Source organism: Ovis canadensis, chromosome 22, assembly GCF_042477335.2.
Source record: "Ovis canadensis isolate MfBH-ARS-UI-01 breed Bighorn chromosome 22, ARS-UI_OviCan_v2, whole genome shotgun sequence".
Classification (NCBI taxonomy): Eukaryota; Metazoa; Chordata; class Mammalia; order Artiodactyla; family Bovidae; genus Ovis; species Ovis canadensis.
Window position 1 is genome coordinate 57,845,181 of NC_091266.1, and position 23,352 is coordinate 57,868,532.

The window sequence follows — 23,352 nt, forward strand, 5'->3', positions numbered from 1 at the left end:
ATACCTGTAGAATAGTATCAAAAACACAAATCTGATATTAGTATAATGCTGTTAGCTGGAATATAGACATATCAGTTTTCACCGTTTTTCACGTGCACTTACGTGTGTGTGTAGTTCTGTGCAGTTGTATCCCATGTCCATGTCCATGTCTAGGTCCTCTGGGTTTCCCCCGTGGCTCAGCAGTAAAGAATCTGCTGGCAGTGCAGGAACCGCAGGAGACGTGGGATCAGTCCCTGAGTCGGGAAGATCCCCTGGAGGACGGTCTGGCAAGCCACTGCAGTATTTTTGCCTGGAGAATCCCATAGACAGAGGAGCCTGGCGGGCTACATTCCACAGTGTCGCAAAGTGTCAGACACAACTAAAGTGACTTAGCACACTCGCACGCATGCATAGGTCCATGAGACCACCACTACAATCTAGAGCAGCGATCCCCTACCTTTTGAGCATGAGGGATCAGCTTCATAGAAGACAGTTTTTCCACAGATGGCGTGGGATGGTTTCAGAATGATTCACATGCATTTTATTTATTGTGTACTTTATTTTTATTATTATGTAACACCACGTCAGATCATTAAGCATTAGGTGTTGGAGATCAGGGACCCATGATCTAGAAGCAGAGTGTGTGTTTGCCGACCACAAGGGGGTAACTACTTTGTCCTGCGTGTTTACAGCCACCCCTGCCCTGGCAGCCATCAAACTATTCTCCAGTTCTACGTAGGTTTGACATTTTGAGACCCTTCAGTCTATGGAGTCATACAGTATTCTTTTGAGATTCACTTTTCTCACTCTGCTTAAGGCCCTTGAGCTCCATCCAGGCTGTTGTCTGTATCAAGAGTTTGTATCTTGTCATTGCTGAGAAGGGTTCCATTGTGTGGAAACCAGAGTTTGTATAACCATTTCTTCCAGTGAAGGACGTTCAGGCTGTTCCCAGCCCCTCTATTATATCTAAAGCTTCTGTGAGCACTCATACACAGGTTTTTGAATGAACTTAAGTTTTCATTTCTCTGGGATTGATGATTGAGAATCAACTGCTAAGTAGTGTAGTATGTACATTAAAGAACATGTCAAACTATTTTCCAGAGTGACTGCCATTTTGCATTCCTTCCAACAACATATGACAGATATAATTTCTCCATATCCTAGCCAGCATTTGCCGTGATTTTTTGTATTTTTGCTGTTTTTGTTCAATTATGTCTGTCTCTTTGCGACCCCATGGACTGCAGGCTTCCCTGTCTGTCACCAACTCCTGGAGCTTGCTCAAACTCATGTCCACTGAGTTGGTGAGGCCATCCAGCCATTTCATCCTCTGTCATCCCCTTATTCTCCTGTCTTCAGTCTTTCCCAGTATCAGGGTCTTTTCTAATGAGTTGGCTCTTTGCATCAGGGATATCCATTAATTTTTGTATTAGCAAAAATTTTTTAGCAAAAACCGTTTTTAGCAAGCAGGTCTTGTACATGTGTTGTTAAATGTATATGTTGGTGTTCCTTTTTTCTTTTTGGAGTGATTGTAGATAATACTGTTTTATAATTTTGATTTCCACATGTTTGTTAGAATATGATTGATTTTTGTGCCCATGAATTTGTAGTTATAATGAAATTCACCTTGTATACTTTGTATAGGGGTATGTGTGTGTGTGTGACGGGGTGTGAGAAAGAAAGCTTGATAGTATGAGTGTATGTATTTCAGCTTGATGGTTGAAGATACAGATTCCATGGAACCCTCAGACCTAATAAAACAGGAAAATTTAAGTTTTAATATTGTAAACTGTCAAGGTTGTTATCATTCATAGGTGAATGTTTATGGAAACTAACCTTCAGAAAAAAATTATTTATTGCTCTCGACTTTTGCTTCATCAAAATATGACTTGGAAGAGACATCTCATCAGGCTGAGATGTGAAAACGGTTTTTTGATTCCTGCGTTCTGTACAAAACTTCACAATAAGGAACAACAAAATCAGATGACTTCCACAAAGCCGGCTGAGCCGATTTGGTAGTGCACCTCCCTCTCAGGCAGGCCGGCTGCTGAAAGCCCGGACGCAGGTTGTTTGGACCCTGGAGCCATGTCCTAGTGGCTGCCCACTGGCTGGCCCTGCCCTTGGGCCCAGGTTTCAAGGTACCTGTGGCCTCAGGGTACTCAAGGCCTCATCAGGGTTATACCTACGATTCCAGGCTTCTCTCCCCTCTTCTAGTTAAAATCCCATTCCCAAGGGTAATGGCTCTCAGAAAAAATGGGGTAAAAGGAATCTACTATGTTTGGGCCCACCCTGGTGACTCAGGCAGTAAAGAATCTGCCTGCAGTGCAGAAGACCTGGGCTCGATCCCTGGGTTGGGAAGATCCCCTGGAAAAGGGAATGGCCACCCACTCCAGTGTTCTTGCCAGGAGAATTCCGTGGACAGAGAAGCCTGGCAGGCTACAGTTCATGGGGTGGCAAAGAGTCGGACATGACTGAGGGACTTCACATACACACACACACATACACACACACACATACACACACACACACACACGCACACTATGTTCGAATGATGACAGCCTTTTGATCTTGCCCCAGCCTCTTGATAGCAGCAGAATAGTCTGCCTCACAGCAGACCTCTGAGATCTGCTGAGGGAGAGACTAAAGCTCCCATGGTGCTTGCTTCCCCAGCTTAGACTGCACCAATGAGTATTTTGAAATCCTGGACGGCCCTCCATCCTCAGCAAAGTCCCTGGGGAAGACCTGCTCTGGAACCTATCTCACCTACTCGTCATCCTCCAGCTCACTGACGCTCGTGTACTACCGAAGCTGCAACAACATAGGGAAAAACTTTGCAGCATATTATTACTCTGAAGCCAAAGGTAAGAAAGGGTGGTTAAGGGAAAACGATCTGGAGCTGGGCTGTCTGTCTAGGGACTCTGGGATTTTGGGCAAGAGACTCAGCCTCTCCATGCCTTGGTCCTGTCCCTGTGTAACGGGGAGAAGAGAGCCTTACTTCTTAGGTTTGCTGTGAGCGTTCCCGGAAAAGATGCCAAGTAGAGCCCTCTGCACAGTGATGCACGTGATAAACACTCAGTAATTGGCAGCCTCATCACGGGCTGTTCTTTCTCATGTAACCATCTGATGGCAGGCAGCCCACTAGGAAGCCACTGCTGAAGTTACTGTGAGTACTAGGTGGGTGTCTACAGAAGAAGGTGTGATCCCAGCCTAAGGGAGTCTCATGTACAACCTAGAAGGACTTCAAGACAAACACATGGCATAATTCAAGGACAAATAAAGCATGGTGGCGCTAGTGGTAAAGAACCCACCTGCCAGTGCAGAAGATGTAAGAGATGAGAGTTCAGTCCCTGGGTCGGGAAGATCCCCTGGAGAAGGGCACGGCCACTCACTCCAGCATTCTTGCCTGGAGAATCCCGTGGACAGAGGAGTTGTCCCGAGGACATGCTGCGATGGGTCCTGTACTGTTTACCACAAAGAGGAAAGAGTCTGAACTGGTGAAGAGTTCCAGCATCCTCTGTGTCCAGGAAGCTGCTCATAAATCTCTGTAATCTTAGCAAGTGCCAGGGGGTCTCACTGAGTGAGCTCGGGGAACATGCTGTTAAACACAAAGGAGATACTCTGGGGCACAAGGTGGGCCAGGGGAAGTCACTGGGATTGGCATTTAACAATTGCTGATGATGATCCTCTTGTATTTGCAGACGCTGTTTCACAGACCCCACATCTAATCAGTGAGTCACCTTTCCTGGCATTATTGAATCTTCATTCCATGTTCGTGTTTATTCCCTTGTCCCTGCTCCTGGTGATTTTACTGTCATAGTCTGCCCTCTCTTATACATGTTGCCTAATTTCCTTTATAAATCCACCTTATTTGAGAGAGTCTGTCTACACAAGTTACGCAAGTATGAAGACAGTTAGTAGAACTAAGTTACACACATTAACCACTGGGTACTGTATATTGATAAATTATCCACTTGATTTCCTTAATTCCTTGTTTTTATCAAAGACAATGAAAGGCGTCTAATCAGACACTCCACGTGCAGGGAAAGTTAATAACAAAAACCTAAAGCAGAAGCTTACAGAAGAAAGAGCTGTTTTCCCCAGAAGAGCCCTGATGGCGAATGTATTTTAACACAAAATGGCACAATGTAAATGCCAGATTTCCATGGCTGGGCAGAGGAGGGAATATCACTTCCGCTGGATCTCACAGCCCTGCCGACATCGAGACTCACCTGTAAGGAGAATTTGCTTCGGAGGTCACAGAGTATATGGACGATAGGAAAAATGAATCAGCCAGAATTTTGGCATTTAGTGGAGACTAAACTCAGACTTGTCTGCATCCTCCCGTTTTACTCAAGGGTGTCTTCTTGTATCCACAGCGATCCCAACAGCAACACACAGAATGGTAACAGCAAGACCAGGTAAGCCATGGAACACACGCACACACCCATTGTCCTTGCCTCTGGGTGGCTGTGTTTATGTCTTCATCTATAGCTGCTTCGTAGGCAGAGGCTGGACCGACTGCAAGTGGTTCGTCTACTTGCAAATATTTGCCGGCTGACCCTGTGCAGACTTTGCAGGGCCATTCACAGCTCTTGGGATCTTTTGGCTCTAGGATCCTAGGATGAGCAGAATTCATTTTTTCAGCACTTTTCGGAGTCATCAAAGTCCAAGGAACTTATAAGCACCCTCCAGTGGGTTTCTGCCGTTTCTTTTTACGGCCTGTCCTGCTCATTGTTATCCTCACACCTGTATCACTAATACACTTATTCCAAGTGAGTAGAGTGCCAGACGCATTCCAGGGGCAGTGAGCTAGAATAGCAGAGAGAAGAAAAATAGTGAACTTCGGAATCAGGAGAACGAGTTGCGATCAGCTACTGACCGGACATGGGATTTAGGCTAAGTCACTTTGCTTCTCTGGGCTTCCTCAGTGGCTTACCCGTAAAGAATCTGCCTGCAAAGCAGGAGCCGTAGGAGCTGCAGGTTTGATCTCTGGATCAGGAGGATCCCCTGGAGAAGGAAACGGCAACCCACTCCAGTCTCCTCATCTGGAAAATCCCATGGACAGAGAAGCCAGACAGGCTGTAGTCCATGGTGTCACAAAGAGCGGGACACGACAGAAGCAACTTAGCATGCATGCGTGCACTTTGCTTCTCCAGCCATCAGTGTCCTCAGAGATAAAAGTGGCTTATCTTCCTGAGTTACTATGAAGTTGTAGCTGGACACACAAACACATATACACACACAAAAGCACTTCAGAAAAATCACAAATCCCTGCGCAAGTTATTCTGTTTTTCTGCATTTAGCCAACACAGGTTGGCATATAGCTCTGGCCCAATAGATGTTCATTTAATGCATGTTTCAGGCTAAATGTTGTTTTGACAGTTTTAGTGACTTTAGTGTCACTTTAATGACATTTTTTTTTTTACTTTCATGACTAGTTGACTGACCTTTTACTGAGTTCTCCATCCCGAGCAGTCGTGTGGGGTGAGGAGCTCAGCTAGCCTCAGAGGAGTGAGCATGTGCCCAGGAGGCTAGGCTCACCCAGTCTCTGTCTGCAGGGGACTGGCCGGAGCTGCGGCTGGTGGGCGGCTCAGGACGCTGCTCAGGACGCGTGGAGGTCCTGCACCGGGGGGCCTGGGGCACCGTGTGCGACGACCTGTGGGACCTGAACGAAGCCGAGGTCGTGTGCCGGCAGCTGGGGTGTGGTCGGGCCGTGTCCGCCCTCGGGAAGGCCCACTTCGGCCCGGGCTCTGGAGACATCTTCCTGGATAACCTGCAATGCGCCGGGGCGGAGCGCTACCTGGGCCAGTGTGCCCACTCGGGCTGGTCGGAGCACAACTGTGGCCACCACGAGGACGCTGGGGTCATCTGCTCAGGTAGCCTCTCCTCCTCCCGCCGGTCACCACCCAAGTGCCTCAGGACCACCCTGATAGAATTCAGAGTCAGCCAGGGACAAAGACGGGCTTCCCTGGTGGCTCTGTGCTTAAGAACCTGCCTGCCAAGCACGAGATGCAGGATCAATCCCTGGGTTGGGACAGTCTCCTGGAGAAGGAGCCAGCAACCCACTCCAGTATTCCTGCCCGGGAAATCCCATGGACCTGGAGGCCACAGTCCATGGGGTTGCAAGAGTTGGACAGGACTTAGAAACTAAACCGCCACCACCAGGGTTGAAGACAAGATCCTCAAACATATAGCATTTGATGTTTGCTTTATCCCTTTAGGGCTTCCCTGTGGCTCAGCTGGTAAAGAATCTACCTGCAATGCAGGAGACCTGGGTTGGATCCCTGGGTTGGGAAGATACCCTGGAGAAGGGAACAGCTACTCACTCCAGTATTCTGGCCTGGAGAATTCCATGGACTATATAGTCCATGGGGTCGCAAAGTGTTGGACACAACTAAACGACTTCACTTCACTTCACTTATCCCTTCTAAGTTGGTTGAACAAATAAGATTTTAACTGATTCCCAGAATAAAATCTTAAAATTTTCTAATTTGAGGGTAAGAATTACCAAAGGAACGTGTACCTTACTGCATACAGACATATGAAAAAAACATGATTAATTATGGGGATTTTTAAGGAGTATTTGTAAAGGTCTTTGTTTAAAGGGGCAGCCAATGTGGTAAGTCTAAGGAAGACTGCAGAGCTGGGCAGACTTGAGTCTGGATCTCTGAGCTGGTGATGACACTCAGACAGCATCTGAGCAACTTTTAAGTTCTTGAAGCCTCAGTTTCTTCATCTGTAAAATGAGGAGACTGCTTGCTTTCTGGCAGGATTGCTGAAAGGGCTCCTTCAAGCTGTCTTTTGGATAGCACCTGCAGAGTATCAGTACCTGACAAAGGGCTGCATTTTGGGCAGTTTTTACACCATTTTCCTCACTCAGTCGTCTAACACCAGAGAATCAGTAAACTAAAATGGCTGATTTTAATTGCCTTGTGACAGCTTTTCAAAGTACTTTGGGATAGAGACTCCCACAGCGGTCTAGAGGTTAAGACTTCACCTTCCAGGTCAAACGGGGAGGGTTCAATCCCTAGTGAGGGAGCTCCGATCCCACATGCCTTGTGGCCAAAAAAACAACACATAAAACAGAAGCGATATTGTAACAAATTCAATAAAGACTTAAAAAATGGTCCACATTAAAAAAAAATATATATATATATATATCTTTAGGTGTGAACAGCTAGAAGTGAGTTAATCACCTCTGGAAGGTCTAGTAATAGCCCTTTCCAATAGCGAGATAATCTCTGTAAACCAGCAGCTGTAATACCCGGTGTGATTCGAGAGATTTGGTAACTAGAACTTGAAAGAGCCCTTGTTCATAGACATGCCCCATGAGACGGAGTTGTTCATAGACATGCCCCATGAGACGGAGTTGGTGTCTGGGACTTTTAACTGGTTGTTGTCGTTCCGTCACTGAGTCATGTACGATTCTTTGCAACCCCGTGGACTGCAGCACGCCAGGCTTCCCTGTCCTTCACTCTCCCGAATTCATGTCCACTGAGTCAGTAGTGCTGTCTAACCATCTCATCCTCTGCTGCCCTCTTCTCTTTTTGCCTTCAGTCTTCCCCAGCAGCGGGGCTTTTCCAATGAGTCAGCTCTTTGCATCCGGTGGTTTAATTGGGGGCACATCTTTTTTTAAATTATTTGTATTTATTTGACTGTGCCAGGTCTTAGTCATGGCACTAGGGGTCTGAAGTCTTCCTTGGAATGTGCTGGATCTTTAGACATGGCATGCAAACTCTCAGTTGCAGAATGTGGGATCTAGTTCCCTGGCTAAGAATTGAACCTGGCCCCTTGCACTGGGAGCGTGGAGTCTTAGCCACTGGACCACCAGGCAAGTCCTAGGAGGCGCATATTTTAAAACACTGTCTTGTTTGCTGGAGCGTTCACTCACCCATCTGCTTACTTGGAGGTGTCTTATTATCTGTGGCACGTCCAACCCAGTCACAGCCTCATGGGGTGTTTTTATTCCTAAGGTTCAATGCCCTGGGGAATGACTGTCCAAATCTGAAGTGTGGAGTGTTAGGCGCTCAGCTGTGTTCGACTCTTTGTGATCCTGTGGACTGTAGCCTGCCAGGTTCCTCTGTCCATGGGATTCTCTAAGCAAGGATACTGGAGTGGGTTGCCATTCCCTTCTCCAGGGAATCTTCCCGACCCATGGATTGAACCCATGTCTCCTGAACTGAAGGCAGATTATTTACCATCTGAGCTACCATGAGATGCCCCCAGTGTGAAACTCATCTGCCTCAAAATCAGGAGTCTAGGTCATATCATCCAAATGTGCACATCCATCTGATCATTTTCTTATAACACAGTAACCAACCCACAACCAGCAAGAAACCTCCTATGTCTATAGCTGAATCTGTTTCTCCCAATACTGTGATATTTACAGGGACTCATTTTTTCCCATATCAGATGAATAATCATTTATAAGGATGTAAGGAAAATCTTTGCTGTTGGTTATAAAAGTCAGGATTTGAGAAAAAGACTGACATATTTTTTCTCTACATAAACAGAGGCAGGAGACTCATCTAACAGCTCAGGTAGGTCACGCCTTTCTTTTTTTTTTTTTTAATTTTAAAATCTTTAATTCTTACATGCGTTCCCAAACATGAACCCCCCTCCCACCTCCCTCCCCATAACATCTCTCTGGGTCATCCCCATGCACCAGCCCCAAGCATGCTGCATCCTGCGTCAGACATAGACTGGCGATTCAATTCTTACATGATAGTATACCTGTTAGAATGTCATTCTCCCAATCATCCCACCCTCTCCCTCTCCCTCTCAGTCCAAAAGTCTGTTATACACATCTGTGTCTCTTTCCCTGATGCCTTTCTTTTGATGGGACTTGAATATCAGCTCTTTGTGATTTATTGCTGGGCTCAGTTCATTCTTTGTCTAAGCTGCTGATATTTTCATGGCTTTAAGATGCCATTTAAAAGTGTTATTTGGAAATACTCCTTTCAATATTGTTACAGGTGATGATGTCTCTATGTGTGTGGGTTAGAGACACATATGTGCAGGCATGAAATGGCACTTCAAGGTCTTTTTGCCAAAGTTTTCCCCTTACTCAAAGGCATTTCCCTGAGTCTGTCCTTGACCGGGTCCTCAGTGTTTTAAGAGGAGTCTTGCAGCCACACCCCATCACTCTCTTGAGCGCACCTTGGTCTTTCTTTTCACGGCCTTGTACTGGTGTAAGAAAGTATTAAACTTGTGTCTGTGTTTAACTAACAGATAGACTGCAGGCTTCCTGAGGCAGGAGACATACCTCTTTGATTTGCATCTGTATCATCAGAGCTTAACATGAAAGGCAGTCAGTTTCACTTCGAACACTGTTGAAATGACATTACACTGACTGAAGGCCCCACAGTCTGCATGCAACTCAGACACACGTGAGAGATGTGAGGAACAGGCCCCACGGTCAAGACAGGGGCATCCCTGCACACCCGCATCGTCCCGCTGGCCTCCGAGGCCTGGGGCCAGTGGGCCTCCAGCGGTCTCCTGGGGACTCACAGGCCCCTCTGTCTGCAGGGGACTGGCCGGAGCTGCGGCTGGTGGGCGGCTCAGGACGCTGCTCAGGACGCGTGGAGGTCCTGCACCGGGGGGCCTGGGGCACCGTGTGCGACGACCTGTGGGACCTGAACGAAGCCGAGGTCGTGTGCCGGCAGCTGGGGTGTGGTCGGGCCATGTCCGCCCTCGGGAAGGCCCACTTCGGCCCAGGCTCTGGAGACATCTTCCTGGACAACCTGCAATGCGCTGGGGTGGAGCACTACCTGGGCCAGTGTGCCCACTCGGGCTGGTCGGAGCACAACTGTGGCCACCACGAGGACGCTGGGGTCATCTGCTCAGGTAGCCTCTCCCCTCTCGGGCTATAATTTCAGATGTTATGGTTGAAGACATAGTGAAACTATGCATCCCAGGTGGAATTTTTCAACCACCCATCCAACCATCCGTCTGCTCATTCTGTTGTCAGCCAATCCACGAGTGCCCACTGTGTGCCAGGCACTGGGCTCAGGCACACGCCCTGCCCTGGGCACCCCCCGGTTGCACATGGAAGGCCTTGAATGTTAGTGTGAACTGGCACCCCACAGCCCCACCTTGCTGAATCCTGGACCCCACCCCACACCTAGAGATTGTGATCAACTAGGTTTGGGAAGGGATGCTGGAATCTGCATTTTAACAGATGATCCGGGTGATCCTGCATAAGAGGGGCCACGGGTAATCCAGCCCTGGTGACCGGGGAAGGGTAGAGTTGACCCAGATGCTCTACCCCACCCTCTGGGGCCAAGGACCCTGCCGGAGGCTGACTGGAATGTCCCAGGAGCAGCGCTCTAAGTCCTGGGCCCAAAAAGACCAGGGTCCTCCCCACTTCCTCCCCACCGGCCCCCTTGTTACCCTACCTCCTCCAAACTTTGGATTCACTAAAGAGAGTGACCTGTTGTCTTTTTTTGTGCATTCAGATTCAAAAGACCTGCCTCCTCCCACACCTCCAGGTATGTCCATATTTTTTTTTGTTGTTCAGGCAACTTTATAATAATAATAACATTGAATACTTATAAATGCTTTCAGGCACTGTTTTGGGGCCTGTGTAACTTATTTAATCTGCCCAATAACCTCTTAAAGTAAGTTGTTTGATTATTCCCATTTTTCAAGATAGGTAAACTGAGATACAGAAAATTAGTAATGTACCAAGGTGTAGCCATTGGACTTGAACCACAGGTGTCAAGGCTCTTGACCACCAATCTAATATACCACATCCGTTCATTGGCCCCAACTACACAAAGACCAGGCAAAAACTAACACAAAACGGGAGATGTTTAGCTCAGGCTACTACTTTTATCTTCAGGAAGTGAAACTGTTAATCTCTCAGTCATGTCTGACTCTTTGCAGTCCCATGGACTGTAGCCCACCAGGCTCCTCTGTCCATGGAATTCTCCAGGCAAGAATACTGGAATGGGTAGGCATTCCCTTCTGCAGAGGATCTTCCTGACCCGGAGACTGAACCCAGTTCTCCTGTATTGCAGGCAGATTCTTAACCATCTGAGCCACCGGGGAAACCTGCAAAAATGCATTTTAAATATTCTTTTACAGAAAGAGTAATTTGAGATGCAGAGAGGTTAAGTGATTTTCCTAGGATCATTCAACAAGTTAATGTGGGGACTAAGCTTTGATACTAATCAGTCTGACCCCAAAGTACATATCGGGAATCTTTTGCTTGTTTTCAAACAGTTTTTTAAGTTAATGATTGAATGATATTCTTCTATAATAAAAACTGAAGATTGGAAAAGTCAAACACCACATGATGTGATGATTCTGAAATGATGCTGAAGGTAGTGAAAAGGCATTTCGTTTCATTGCAACAGACATTCCTAAGCATCTACATAGCAGCAGGCCTGATGCTAGGGTTTCTGAATAAACTCGTTTATTTAATCCCTACAATTGAGGACTGGAAGATCAAGAAGCCTTCCCAGGATAACTCGGTTAGAAAGTAGTAAAACTGGAATTTTAAACCCCATCTCTCACCCTTTGAATCCTGTCCGTGCACAGCCTCAGAAAACACCGCAGGGCACATGTCATTAACAGGAGCATCTGACTCGGTCATCTGCCTGAAGATGACCTGAATGTGTTCTGAGTATTCTTGGAGGGAGACCAGCTTTGTGTGTTGGGGTCGTGAGTAAGAGGAGAAAGGCCATCCAAAGTTAAAGGGCCAGTGCTGGGGTCAAGGGCAGTGGATATTCAAATTAAGCCTCATCTATAGTTTTCCCATTTATGTAATTCAGCTAAACTGAAAATTACATGGATTGATGGTGAAATGGGGAAGACCATACTGCGTGAATGATGGCTCAGCAGTAAAGAATCCGCTTGCAATACAGGAGACTCAGGTTCGATCCCTAGGTCGGGAAGATCCCCTGGAGTAGGAAATGGCACCCCACTCCAGTATTCTTGCCTGAAAAATCCCATGGATAGAGGATCCTGGTGGGCTACAGTCCATGGGGTTGCAAGAGTCAGACACGACTTAGCGTCTAAACCAGTGCCACTGTATTGCATGAAAGGAGCCATCTGGCCCTCTCTTGCTGCTCTAAAATGTAGTGGTTTAAAGCAGCAACCACTGAATTATAAGCCATGGTTTGGTGGGTCAGGAACTGGGGCAGTTCTTGGCTGGGAGAGCCTTCTGCTCCACGCAGTGTAGAGCAGGTCCACCCAGTGGCTGGTCTGGAGAGTCCAGGACAGATGCACTCTCATGCCTGGGGGCCTGGTGGGGACTCAGCCAAGGGCCTGCTTCCTCTCCAGGTGGTCTCAGGGCCTCTTTACAGGGCCTCTTTACAGGGCCTCTCCAGCAGGGGAATCAGACTTCTTACAGAGTGGCTCAGGCTGGCTCAGGGTGCCGTGAGCAAGCCTGTGTTCCCAGAGACAGGAAGTGCAAGCTGCCAGTCTCTTATGGCACAGCGCAGCTTCTGCCATATTCTGCTGGCCAGAGCTTCCACAGAGACCACCCAGGCTCCAGGGAGGGGACCAGACCCCACCCCATGACCAGAGGCATGTTGGAAAACCTGCAGCCTTCCTCAGCCTGCCCCAGGACCGTAGAGAACATTCAGTCAGCACCTTCACACTTTTCTCTGTTTGCCCTAAGTACACGGACATTTCTAAGGAAACCCTTTACATTTTGCTAACTTGCAGATGAGACTAATTCCCCTGATGTCAGCATTATCCCCTTTTTTTTCCCCTTCTAGGTCTTTCCACAGCATCTCAGGATCATGTAACAGGTAGTTGCTTGTTTTAAACTGACATGGTTACTCCCTTTCAAAAGAACCATCAGACGAAATGCTAGGCGGTGTGCCCTGGATAGGGCACAAAGGCTGGCTTAGCGTGGGTGAGGGGCTGCCTCTGCTGCCTCAGCTACACCCGCCACAGCCCCTCCCACGATCAGGTGGGGCGGCCAGGACTCAGCCTGAGGATCCCCTCTGTTCTCACCTTGCTGAGGGGCGTGGCATTAGTATGGCCAATGCCTGGAAACACTGATTTTTTAACTAAAAAAGCAGCAGCTGGGAAGGGGCGTGTGGATCTGCCCAGATCAGAGTAGGCAGGAGGGGGACAAGGGACTCAAAGAAAACGTGGCTCAGTCCATCTGCCCATCTCAGCCCGCCTCCTGTGGGCACAGTCCTGTAATAGGCGCCCACGAAGGGTACCAGCCCATCACCACCCGCCGTGTGCAGTGCAGTTCAGTTCATTTCAGTCGCTCAGTCGTGTCCAGCTCTTTGTGACCCCATGGACTGCAGCACACCAGGCCTCCCTGTCCATCACCAACTCCCGGAGTTTACCCAAACTCATGTCCATTGAGTCGGTGATGCCATCCAGCCATGTCTCATCCTCTGTCGTCCCCTTCTCCTCCTGCCTTCAATCTTTCCCAGCATTCAGGGTCTTTTCAAATGAGTCAGCTCTTCCCATCAGGTGGCCAAAGTATTGGAGTTTCAGCTTCAACATCAGTCCTTCCAATGAACACCCAGGACTGATCTCCCTTAGGATGGACTGGTTGGATCTCCTTGCAGTCCAAGGGACTCTCAAGAGTCTTCTCCAATACCACAGTTCAAAAGCATCAATTCTTCAGCGCTCAGCTTTCTTTATATTCCAACTCTCACCTCCGTGCATGACCACTGGAAAAACCATAGCCTTGACTAGATGGACCTTTGTTGGCAAAGTAATATGTAGAGGCTTCAGGAAACCCAGTCCCAGGGGGTTTCAGTGTCAGTCTGACATTTGTAACCGACAAACAGCAGTCCACACCAGCTCCCTGGGCTGCCTGTGTCCCTCACCACTTCCCATCCTCCATTGTGGGAAAGACCAGGAATCTGTGAGATTCCAGGATGATTGCAAGGTGCTCAGGGAAGAAAGAAGAAAGCTCAGCATCTTCATAGTTTGGGTGCAAGATTAATAAAATGTTATGCTTTCAAATTTCCTCTAAAATAATTTGATGATTCTAAGCTTTCTGCTTTTTTCATGTGGTGTGCTGTTTCAAATTTATATGTTTGTGTGTGTGTATAAATTTATTATATTAAATAATATAGTTATATTAATATGACAACCAGAATGGAAGAGTTAGATTTCACTTGTTTAATTCTTTAAAGTCCAAAACCTATAAGCTCCAGTCGGAGTAGATATTGAGATGAAGGAAAGGCAACCTACCCAGAAAAACTGGTGAAAAAGTAGTTAAAGGGATGTCCCAGTCACACTCTCCCAGAACAGTCCACACCACCCCCATTGCCTTTGTCTTCAGTTCCTCAGACCCTCAGATCCTCAAAGTCACCCCTTCCCCACCACGTACAGCTCCACCTCTGTCTCTGCCTCTCTTTCCCAAACCCTCAAGCTGATCAGCTCCACCTATCTCCCAGCAAATGAGACCTTCCACTTTAGAAAGAGTCAACAGGACAGAGATAATATTTTCCCCATTGGATGACAGAGGGAGGAGGGTGGGGAGCTCTCGCATCAGTGCGTTCTGTTGCTGCTGCTGCTGCTAAGTCGCTTCAGTCGTGTCCAACCCTGTGTGACCCCATAGACAGCAGCCCACCAGGCTCCTCTGTCCCTGGGATTCTCCAGGCAAGAATACTGGAGTGGGTTGCCATTTCCTTCTCGAATGCATTCTGACCCATCACAATTAGACTGAATAGGCTGTCCTTCCCAGAAGATGCTTAGGCTACAGATCTATTTATTCAGACTACAGCCTGACTCCACCAGGTCCTTAGTGGGATGACAGAAGTGATGCCATGGGGACATATCCTGACATCCTTTTTCTTGCTGTTTCAGGAGAAAGGAACTCTTGTGGAGGGGTCATTTCTAGTCTCTCTGGCTCATTTTCCAGTCCACTGTATCCGGAAAACTACCCAACAGACATCCAGTGTGTGTGGGAGATCCATGTGGATAAGAAGTTCCGCATAGAACTCATGATTCCAACTCTGAAGTAAGGAAACAACTCTTTAGAAGAAGTGTATGCATGCTAAGTCACCTCAGTCATGTCCGACTCTTTGTGACCCCATGGACTATAGCCCACCAGGCTTCTCTGTCCATGGGATTCTCCGGGCAAGGATACTGGGATGGGTTGCCAAGCCCTCCTCCAGGGGGTCTTCTGAACCCAGGGATCAAACCCGTGTCTCTTAGGTCTCCAGCATTGTCAGGCAGGTTCTTTATCACTAGCACCACATGGGAAGCCCCCTTTAAAAGAAGAGTCTACCTAAATAAGAATATTGCCTTGAAAAATTCAATAAGTGGTTTAATTCACATATTTGACTTAACATTACTATGAGGAGTTTTTTTTTAATTCATTTTTTTAAATTGTCCTTTTCAGCTTTGCCCTCATTGTACACTGGGTACCAGTATTTATCCTCTTAGACTTTCTTTTTCTTAATCTGAGTTTTAAGCAAGCAGTAAGAAGCTTTACCTACACATGCATTAGGCGACTACTCCAGCCACGAGCCCTGCGTCCTCTATATGTCGCCTTAAAATGAAGTGAGATGGTAGTCAATGCTTCATCTCTGACATAAAAAGACTCTTCTACATCACTGCCATTCTTTTATTGTCAGTTCATAAAATAAAAACTGACATTTTTGGCATGCTCAGGCTCTGTACTGTGCATTCTGTACGCCTTGTCACATTACAGCATCACTATAGCCCTAATAAAGATGTCCTTATCATCCCAGTTAAAGACTAAGAAGCTGAGACTCAGAGAGGTTATTCACCAAAGGCCAACCTTCTGGGTCCATTGGATGTCAAAGGCCCCGCTCTTCACCAGTGTACAACGCTAAGGGGAGTCTGTGCAAAGCCCTTCTCCTTGTTGACTATGACACAGACCGTGCAACAAACACAGCAATACTGTGAAATGCTATGAAAATCCCCCTTTCATATGCACTCCACTGTTGCTCGGCCCATGGACTCAGACATGCCCTATTACAAAGACTATTCTAGAAACGTGTTATCTTTGTCAACTGAAACCTTAAGGATACAGCCCATAATGAGGTGAGAAGCTTGAACCCACACCTCTAAAATCTATCATGTTATCAGTTATCCATTTCTTCAAAATCAGCCCTCAGGACTGCCCTGGTGATCCAGTGGTTAAGACTCTGCTCCCAATGCAGGGGGCCCAGGTTTGATCCCTGGCTGGGGAACTATAAGATCCCATGTGCCATGTGGCGGGGGCCAACAACAACCAATCAGCCCTCATACACATCCCTGTGAATAATTACCAAAGTGCAAATACTGTTCCACATGCTGACATTGTTTTTATTTCAAAATCAAGTTTTTCCTCCCCAAGAATTTGGGTGTGAAGAATGTTGTGAAATACAGAGTTAGGAAAATTGGGCTGTGATGTCAGTTACATGTTGATCAGTCAGGATGACCGTCTCCCGAGGTTTCGTGTAAGTTGTGATTGGCTAAAATCAGTATGATTTCTAAGTTTCTATTACTGAGTTGCGGCCATAAACCTCACACATTCTTCAGAAAGAGATAAAACAAGTTTTGCTAATAAGGCATCTGAGAAGGTTAACTGATATTTTATGTATTAATATGCGATTCAAAGTATAATCCAAGTAGTTAATTCTGTGCGTGTCATACTTTTCGAGCTTTAAGATCTAGGAAGCCTTGGGACTTCCCAGTGATTAACAATCTTCTTCCATTGCAGGGGGCACAGATTTGAACCCTGATTGGGGGAACTAAGATCCAGCATGTCACATAGCCCAACCAAAAAATAAATAAACAAAAATAAACCTAAGTAAGCAATTAAAAAAAAAAATCTAGGAAGCCCTAACCAGCTGCTAAGCCTCCGCTATGATTCCCCCAGACTGGAAGATATCCTTGGATGCCCGTCCGACTCAGTAGAAATCTTCGATGGCCCCAGGATCGCCTCACTCTCCATGGGGAAGTTCTGTGCCTCAGCGGCTGTGATGTTTTTCTCCTCCTCTGACATCCTGACTGTGGTGTTCCGGAGTGATTCCATGATCACCAACACTGGCTTTTATGCTCTGTTCAATGCGATACCCCAGGGCAGAAGAGAGTCAGGTAAGAAGCTTCAAGTAGGCTTTTGGCCTTGAAAAAAAAATAATAGTTTTCTAATTTAAGGGATTCTCCTATTAGCAGAAGCATGGGCTTCAGTTTTAAAAGCTCCCCTACAATTAGCCAGAAAGGCCCTGCTGTATCACTGCTAGCTTTTTCCACTAAGAAGGTCTCGTGGGCAATTGAAATAAAGCGGTGATGGGCTTCCCAGGTGGCACTAGTGGTAAAGAACCCACCTGCCTATGCAGGAGATGCAGGTTCCATCCCTGAGTTAGGAAGATCCCCTGGAGGAGGAAATGGCAACCCACTCCAGTATTCTTGCCTGCAAAATCCCACGGACAGAGGAGCCTGGCAGGCTAAAGGCCATGGGGTCGCAAAGAGTCAGCCACAACCAAGCCACTGAGCACATGTGCAGCCTATATGTGAACGGGCAGGCAGCTCCTCTCCACGGCTGCCTCCATCACAGCCCACCACCCTGGACCTGTTACTGTCCAGGGTGCTGAAAGGTAAAGTCTGTCTTCCAAGAATCCTCCTCCCTCCACCAGATGGCTCACTTTACATCTTGCCTTTTTTGAACCCTAGACTCACCACATTAGAGGCCTCAGTTCAGTTCAGTCGCTCAGTCGTGTCCGACTCTTTTTGACCCCATGAATCTCAGCACGCCAGGCCTCCCTGTCCATCACCAACTCCTGGAGTTCACTCAAACTCATGTCCATTGAGTCAGCGATGCCATCCAGCCATCTCATCCTCTGTTGTCCCCTTCTCCTCTTGCCCCCAATCCCTCCCAGCATCAGAGTCTTTTCCAATGAGTCAACCCTTCGCATGAGGTGGCCAAAGTATTGGAGTTTCAGCTTTAGCATCATTCCTTCCAGTGAACACCTAGGACTGATCTCCTTCAGAATGGACTGGTTTGATCTCCTTGCAGTCCAAGGGATTCTCAAGAGTCTTCTCCAACACCACAGTTCAAAAGCATCAATTTCTTTGGCACTCAGCTTTCTTCACAGTCCAACTCTCACATCCCATACTTGACCACTGGAAAAACCATAGCCTTGACTATGGGGACTCATTAATGGATAGACCCTATAGCTCATCATTCCAGAGCCAGGTCCAGTTTGCACCCCAAAAAATACTTATCTGTCAGTTGTGGGGCCACAGTAACTCAGGTCGCTAGGAATTCAGGTAGAAATTTCCAGTTTGTATTTTAAGGCTGGGGGGTGGGGGGCTGGGAGGGTGTTTTTGAATGAGGGAATTCCTTATGTATTTGACCTTCCAAAGGCATGTGTGAGATTTTGCCCTGGAGAGGCTAAGTAAAGTCCAGGAGTTGAAATCCAGATGGTTCATTGACTCAGGATCATCATTTATTCATCCAATAGTATTCACTAAGGTCCTACTGTGTGCCAGCCCCATGCAACCAACAGTACAGTGCCCTCCCCCCTGCAGTTTACGGTCTGGCAGGTATGGGTGAGTGGGGGAGGATCAAGACACAGCAGACAAGCAGATAAACAAGATGATGTGAGGCTGGTGATAAGGTTGGGAACAGAGAGCCACGTGGGATGGAGCTGCTGCTACCGTGGACTGAAAGGGATGGACAGCCTTGCTGAGCAGGCCATATGTGAGGAGTGACTATAAAGGGGCATTCTCGGCAGAGAGAAGAGCAATGCGCAGGCTCTCAGGGAGGAAAGAGTTGGACATGTCAAAGAAACTGAAAGAAGGCAAGCCTGTGAGCACAGTAAGGGAAGAATGTCCCCAGGTGTCGCCAGGGGACAGCAGGTGATTCCAGCAGGACACAGCCTGTCAACTCAGAAAAAGCCAGTCCCTTTGGGCTTTATGGAGTCATAGACTCCCTTGTGGCCAGGTGCCTTCAGGGGATTAAATCTACGCTTATCCAAACACTTGTCCAGGACCTGCCCAGAGAAGCAGCCAGGAGCCCATTGCCCCAGGAACCCAGCTTTGTGACCCACAGAAGCACAGGGCAAGATCTGTAGGACCCAAGGTGTATCGGGGCTGAGCGCTGTGCTTCGTGTGCATGCTGTTGTTGACTTGGCACCCCATTTTACAGATGAGGAAACTGAGGCCCAGGGAGATAATTTGTCAAAGGTTATACAACTAGGGAGCAGGAGAGCTGGAATCTAAACCCACCTCTCTCATGTATTACAGACTTGAGACAGCCTTAATAAGGCTTCATTCTTGCATTTATTTGACCTAGCTGCAAATATGGGAGCTAGAAATCCTTCCTATTTAAAACTACCTAAACTCAAAGGTAAAATCTTGCTTTGTTTGGAAGATGAGCCAGAGCTGCAGCTGGTGGATGGTTCTGAACGGTGCTCCGGACGTATGGAAATCCTGCACCAGGGAGCCTGGAGCACTGTGTGTGACGAACTGTGGGACCTGAATGAAGCAGGGGTCATGTGCTGGCAGCTGGGGTGGGGTCGGGCCATCGCTGCCCCCAGGAAAGGCCCACTTCAGCCTGGGCTCTGGAGACATCCTCCTGGACAACCTGCAGAGTTCGGGGAGCGAGAGCCAGAGCCGCCTTGGCCAGTGCCCCAGTTCCGGCTGGTCAGACCCCAGCTGTGGTCACCATGAGAATGCTGGCGTCGTCTGCTCAGCTACCTGGCTCTCTCTTCCAGGGGCAGGTTTTTTCTGATCTTTCAGCAGCTCAGGGATGGAAGAAGGTGTGTGCAGAGCAGGGCTGGTGACCTGGCAGAAGGTGTCCCTTCAGCCAGGCTGACAGAGAATGCCAAGAACTGGGCTCTCTTGGGAACGCACCCTCAAGGGCCGCATAATTGTCAAGGCGTGTTTTCTGCAGCTCCTCTAGGGTCTGGAGCTGTTTACCAAACACGCCCTTTCTTGCTTGTGTAACAGGAAACCTGCCTGCTTGGGACCTGCGGAAAATCACCACTTGTCCTGATATAATTTAACACAGATTTCCTAAATCTATCTTTTTCAGTGCATGCAGATGCAGGGGACTGGGCTCCAGACATGACTCCTGCACCCCCAGGTAGGTCTGACCCTGCATTTCCAATATCTCTGCAAAGTAAATAAGAAATATAACCTCTTTCAGGGAGATCTAGGTTCGATCCCTGGATCTGGAAGATCCCCTGGAGAAGGGAATGGCAGCCCACTCCAGTATTCTTGCCTGGAGAATTCCATGGAGAGAGGAGCCTGGGGGCCTACAGTCCTTGAGGTCGCAAAGAATCAGACACAACCAAGCAACTAACATGCACAACCTGTTTCAGCATCCCAACAGAGGTGGACAGTGACCTAGACTATGGAATCACCCAGGGAGCTTTAAAATTTTATGATACTGAAGCTGCACCCCAGACCAGTCACATCAGAACCTCTGGGTCTCACCCAGTCATTGGTGATATTTAAAACTTCCTGTGTAATTCCAGTGTGTGGCCAAGGCTGAGAGCCAGCGGCTTGTATGAGAAGCTGAGACTCATGTTGCCCAAAGGAAATAGCATCCGACACTCTCCTCTCTGGACGGCAGATCAGGGAGGGGCAGGAGGGACTGAAAGAGGATGTCCCATCGCAGTAGCCAAGCAGAGGGTTGATGTGGAGTAGAGGAGGTGGGAAGGTCTACCTCTCAAGAACACGAGTTAGAGAATCAAGGTATGCAGGCAAAGAAAGACACACTGAATGTCAAACTCTCCCAGTGGGTCAAGAGCAGATCGGGCGTGAGAAGCAAAAACGGTTACGGCTCCTCTGTGGGCCTCCTGGCTTAGCCAACACAGCAGGGATAGAGGAAGGTACTCCTTCTTCAGGTAAACTACTCAAAATCCATGTGATCTGCAGCCCCCAACACTGGAGATTTCAGCTGTCAGAGCCTCTGGCACATGCCTGCCTCTGCAGAACAAGTTCTTAGCTGCCAGCTTCCCTGATCACTGGCACCCTGGGCCCCATCCAGCCTCCTCCCAGCTTTACCCAGTGACTGCTGCCACCCTGTGCCCTCCGTGGGAGTCTGGGTTGGGGAAGGCCAGGGGTGCACCTCACAGTGTTTGGGGGCCAGGCACGGTGGCCAGCAACTGCCCCAATCCTTGGCTGGCGCCGCTATGGCGCACGTGGAGGGATACTTGGTGGGGGCCTCTTTTCCTCCAGTCCAGGTCCCGAGTGCATCCCAGGTGGAAGACACCATCCCTTGTAGGCCTTCTGGTGTGGGTTGCAGAGGTGGGTCCGTGGGAAGGGGCACGTCTTACTTCCCTGGACTCCTTGTCCAACCTGCCTTTCCCCACCACGGCTCTCAGCTTCCCAGGTTTTGTCCCTTGGTATTTTGGCACCTGATAAATGTCTGCAGGGACAATGGCATGCTCACGAGCCTGGTGCTGTGACTGTGAGTGATGCCTCATGACTGGTCACTCTCAGGACAGCCCTTGGGTTGGTGGGCCCAGCGCAGAAGAGAAAACAAATCACATGACTGCGTTGTCTGTGATTTCTTGGTGAATCACCAAGAGAAGGGGAGTAGCTACATCTCAGTCGGGGAGCTAAGAGGAATGAGTGTGTCCACACCATGTATTGAGACTCAAGACTAGTAGCACCTTCGTTCATTTGCACTTAAGTAGAAGGTGATGTCATCGGGCGAATCTCTTTCCTGATTTTCTTTGGTTTTGATTTTTGCAGCTGCTGTTCCCCAAGCGCCTGTCCTACCAGGTAACACTCTTGCATTGAAAGTATAACCCCTAAAGGACAGAATGATGATTGTTGTTCAGTTGCTAAGTCATGTCTGACTCTTCGATCCAATGGACTGCAGCATGCCAGGCTTCCCTGTCCTTCACTATCTCCTGGAGTTTGCTCAAACTCATGTCCCTTGAGTCAGTGATGCCATCCAACCATTTTTTCTGCTTTTATGAATTAGAATTGTGGTGATAATTCATAAAAGTAGAATAGACATCCGCTGTCCTGGTTGCATGAGGGAGAGGAAGCGGGGGATGGAGCCCTCCCAAATGGGTGGATTGTCTGCATCTCAGTTGAGCTGATTTGCATGACAGGAAGCTGGGACAGGATTAATGAAGTGTCCTTGACACCCCGCAGCTGCCATGTATATATCCAATCCATTTCCAGCCTCACCTACAATCTTAGGGTCCTGCCTACCCATCACACATCTTTCCTCCACCCTCACCCTCACCCCTTGGGGGTTCGACCACACTCCAGCCACGGCTATGTCTACACCAGCATGATCCCTTCCCATTTTGTGATTCACTCTTGAGCTTGGTGGGATTCTGGGTTCCATACCTGGGAAAAGGTAAGGTACCTGTTTGAAGACTCCAGCCATGGGTCTCCTCATCCTGTTTTCACAGGAGGAAGTAGCTCCTGTGGGGGTGTCATTTCAAGTCTGTCAGGATCCTTCTCCAGTCCCCGGTACCCAACCAACTACCCCACTGACGTGGAGTGTGTCTGGGTGATCCACCTGGCTGAGAAGTACCGCGTAGAGCTGACGATCCCCACCCTGAAGTAAGCAGTTGTGTCTTTCTCTGTTTCAAGGGCCGGTTTGGATTTGAATCGTGCTTTCCCCAAGAGGTTGCCTTTCCAAGTGCCTGACTCATTAGCTGCTATAACAAAAATTTAATAGACTGGGTGTCTTAATAAACAACAGAAGTTTATTTCCTGTGGCGGCCCCATGGTGTAATGGTTAGCACTGTGGACTTCGAATCCAGTGATCAGAGTTCAAATCTCTGTGGGACCTATCTATCTTTTGGGCTTCCCTGGTGGCTCAGATGGTAAAGAATCTGCCTGCAATGTGGGAGACCCAGCTGCGATTCCTAGGTCAGGAAGATCCCCTGGAGAAGAGACTGGCAATTCTTGCCTGGAGAATCCCATGGACAGAGGAGCCTGGTGGATCGTGAAGTTGCATAAGTTGGACACCATTGAGTAACTAGATGACGTGACATGACGAACAAAAATATAATAGACTGGGTGTCTTAATAAGCAACAGAAGTTTGTTTCTCACAGTTGTGCAGGCTGGCAAGTCCAAGATAAGTACACCAGCAGGCTCAGTGTCTGGCGAGGGCCTGCTTCCAGGCTCACAGATGGCTGGATTTCACTATGACTTCAGTTGAGGGAGGGGACCTGGAGCTTTCTCAGCCTCTTTATGAGGGCACTAATCCCATCATGAAGGCTCTGCCCTAACAACCTAGTCACTGCCCAAAGGCCCTACCTCCTAAGACTATTACTATTGAGGGTTAAGTTTCAACAAATGAATTTTGAGGGGACACAAACCTTCTGCCTACAGCACCATCTGACAAATCCCTTCACATGTTAGGTGAAAACTGGTCTGGTCATCTGAGCTTAAGGAGTTATTTTTTTATTTTTTTTTCAGATTGTATTTTATTTTTTAAATTAATTTGT

The 23,352-nt window shown here is 48.0% G+C and overlaps 1 protein-coding gene and 1 non-coding gene across 2 annotated transcripts in view; both read left to right on the plus strand.

Annotated features, from left to right (window-relative positions):
* Positions 1–22,462, plus strand: part of LOC138427654 (putative DMBT1-like protein) — a 35,184-nt gene extending 12,722 nt beyond the window's left edge. Inside the window, 11 exon segments of the mRNA XM_069567428.1 lie at positions 5,549–5,917; positions 9,489–9,822; positions 10,434–10,466; positions 12,166–12,177; positions 12,717–12,737; positions 14,773–14,926; positions 16,799–17,016; positions 19,295–19,455; positions 19,457–19,643; positions 19,988–20,008; positions 22,305–22,462. Coding sequence (XP_069423529.1) covers positions 5,549–5,917; positions 9,489–9,822; positions 10,434–10,466; positions 12,166–12,177; positions 12,717–12,737; positions 14,773–14,926; positions 16,799–17,016; positions 19,295–19,455; positions 19,457–19,643; positions 19,988–20,008; positions 22,305–22,462 — 1,668 coding nt within the window.
* A 156-nt stretch (positions 22,463–22,618) lies between these two features.
* On the plus strand, positions 22,619–22,690 carry TRNAR-UCG (transfer RNA arginine (anticodon UCG)). Its single transcript has one exon. It is a non-coding gene; the product is annotated as a tRNA-Arg (tRNA).
* Positions 22,691–23,352: the final 662 nt, after the last annotated feature.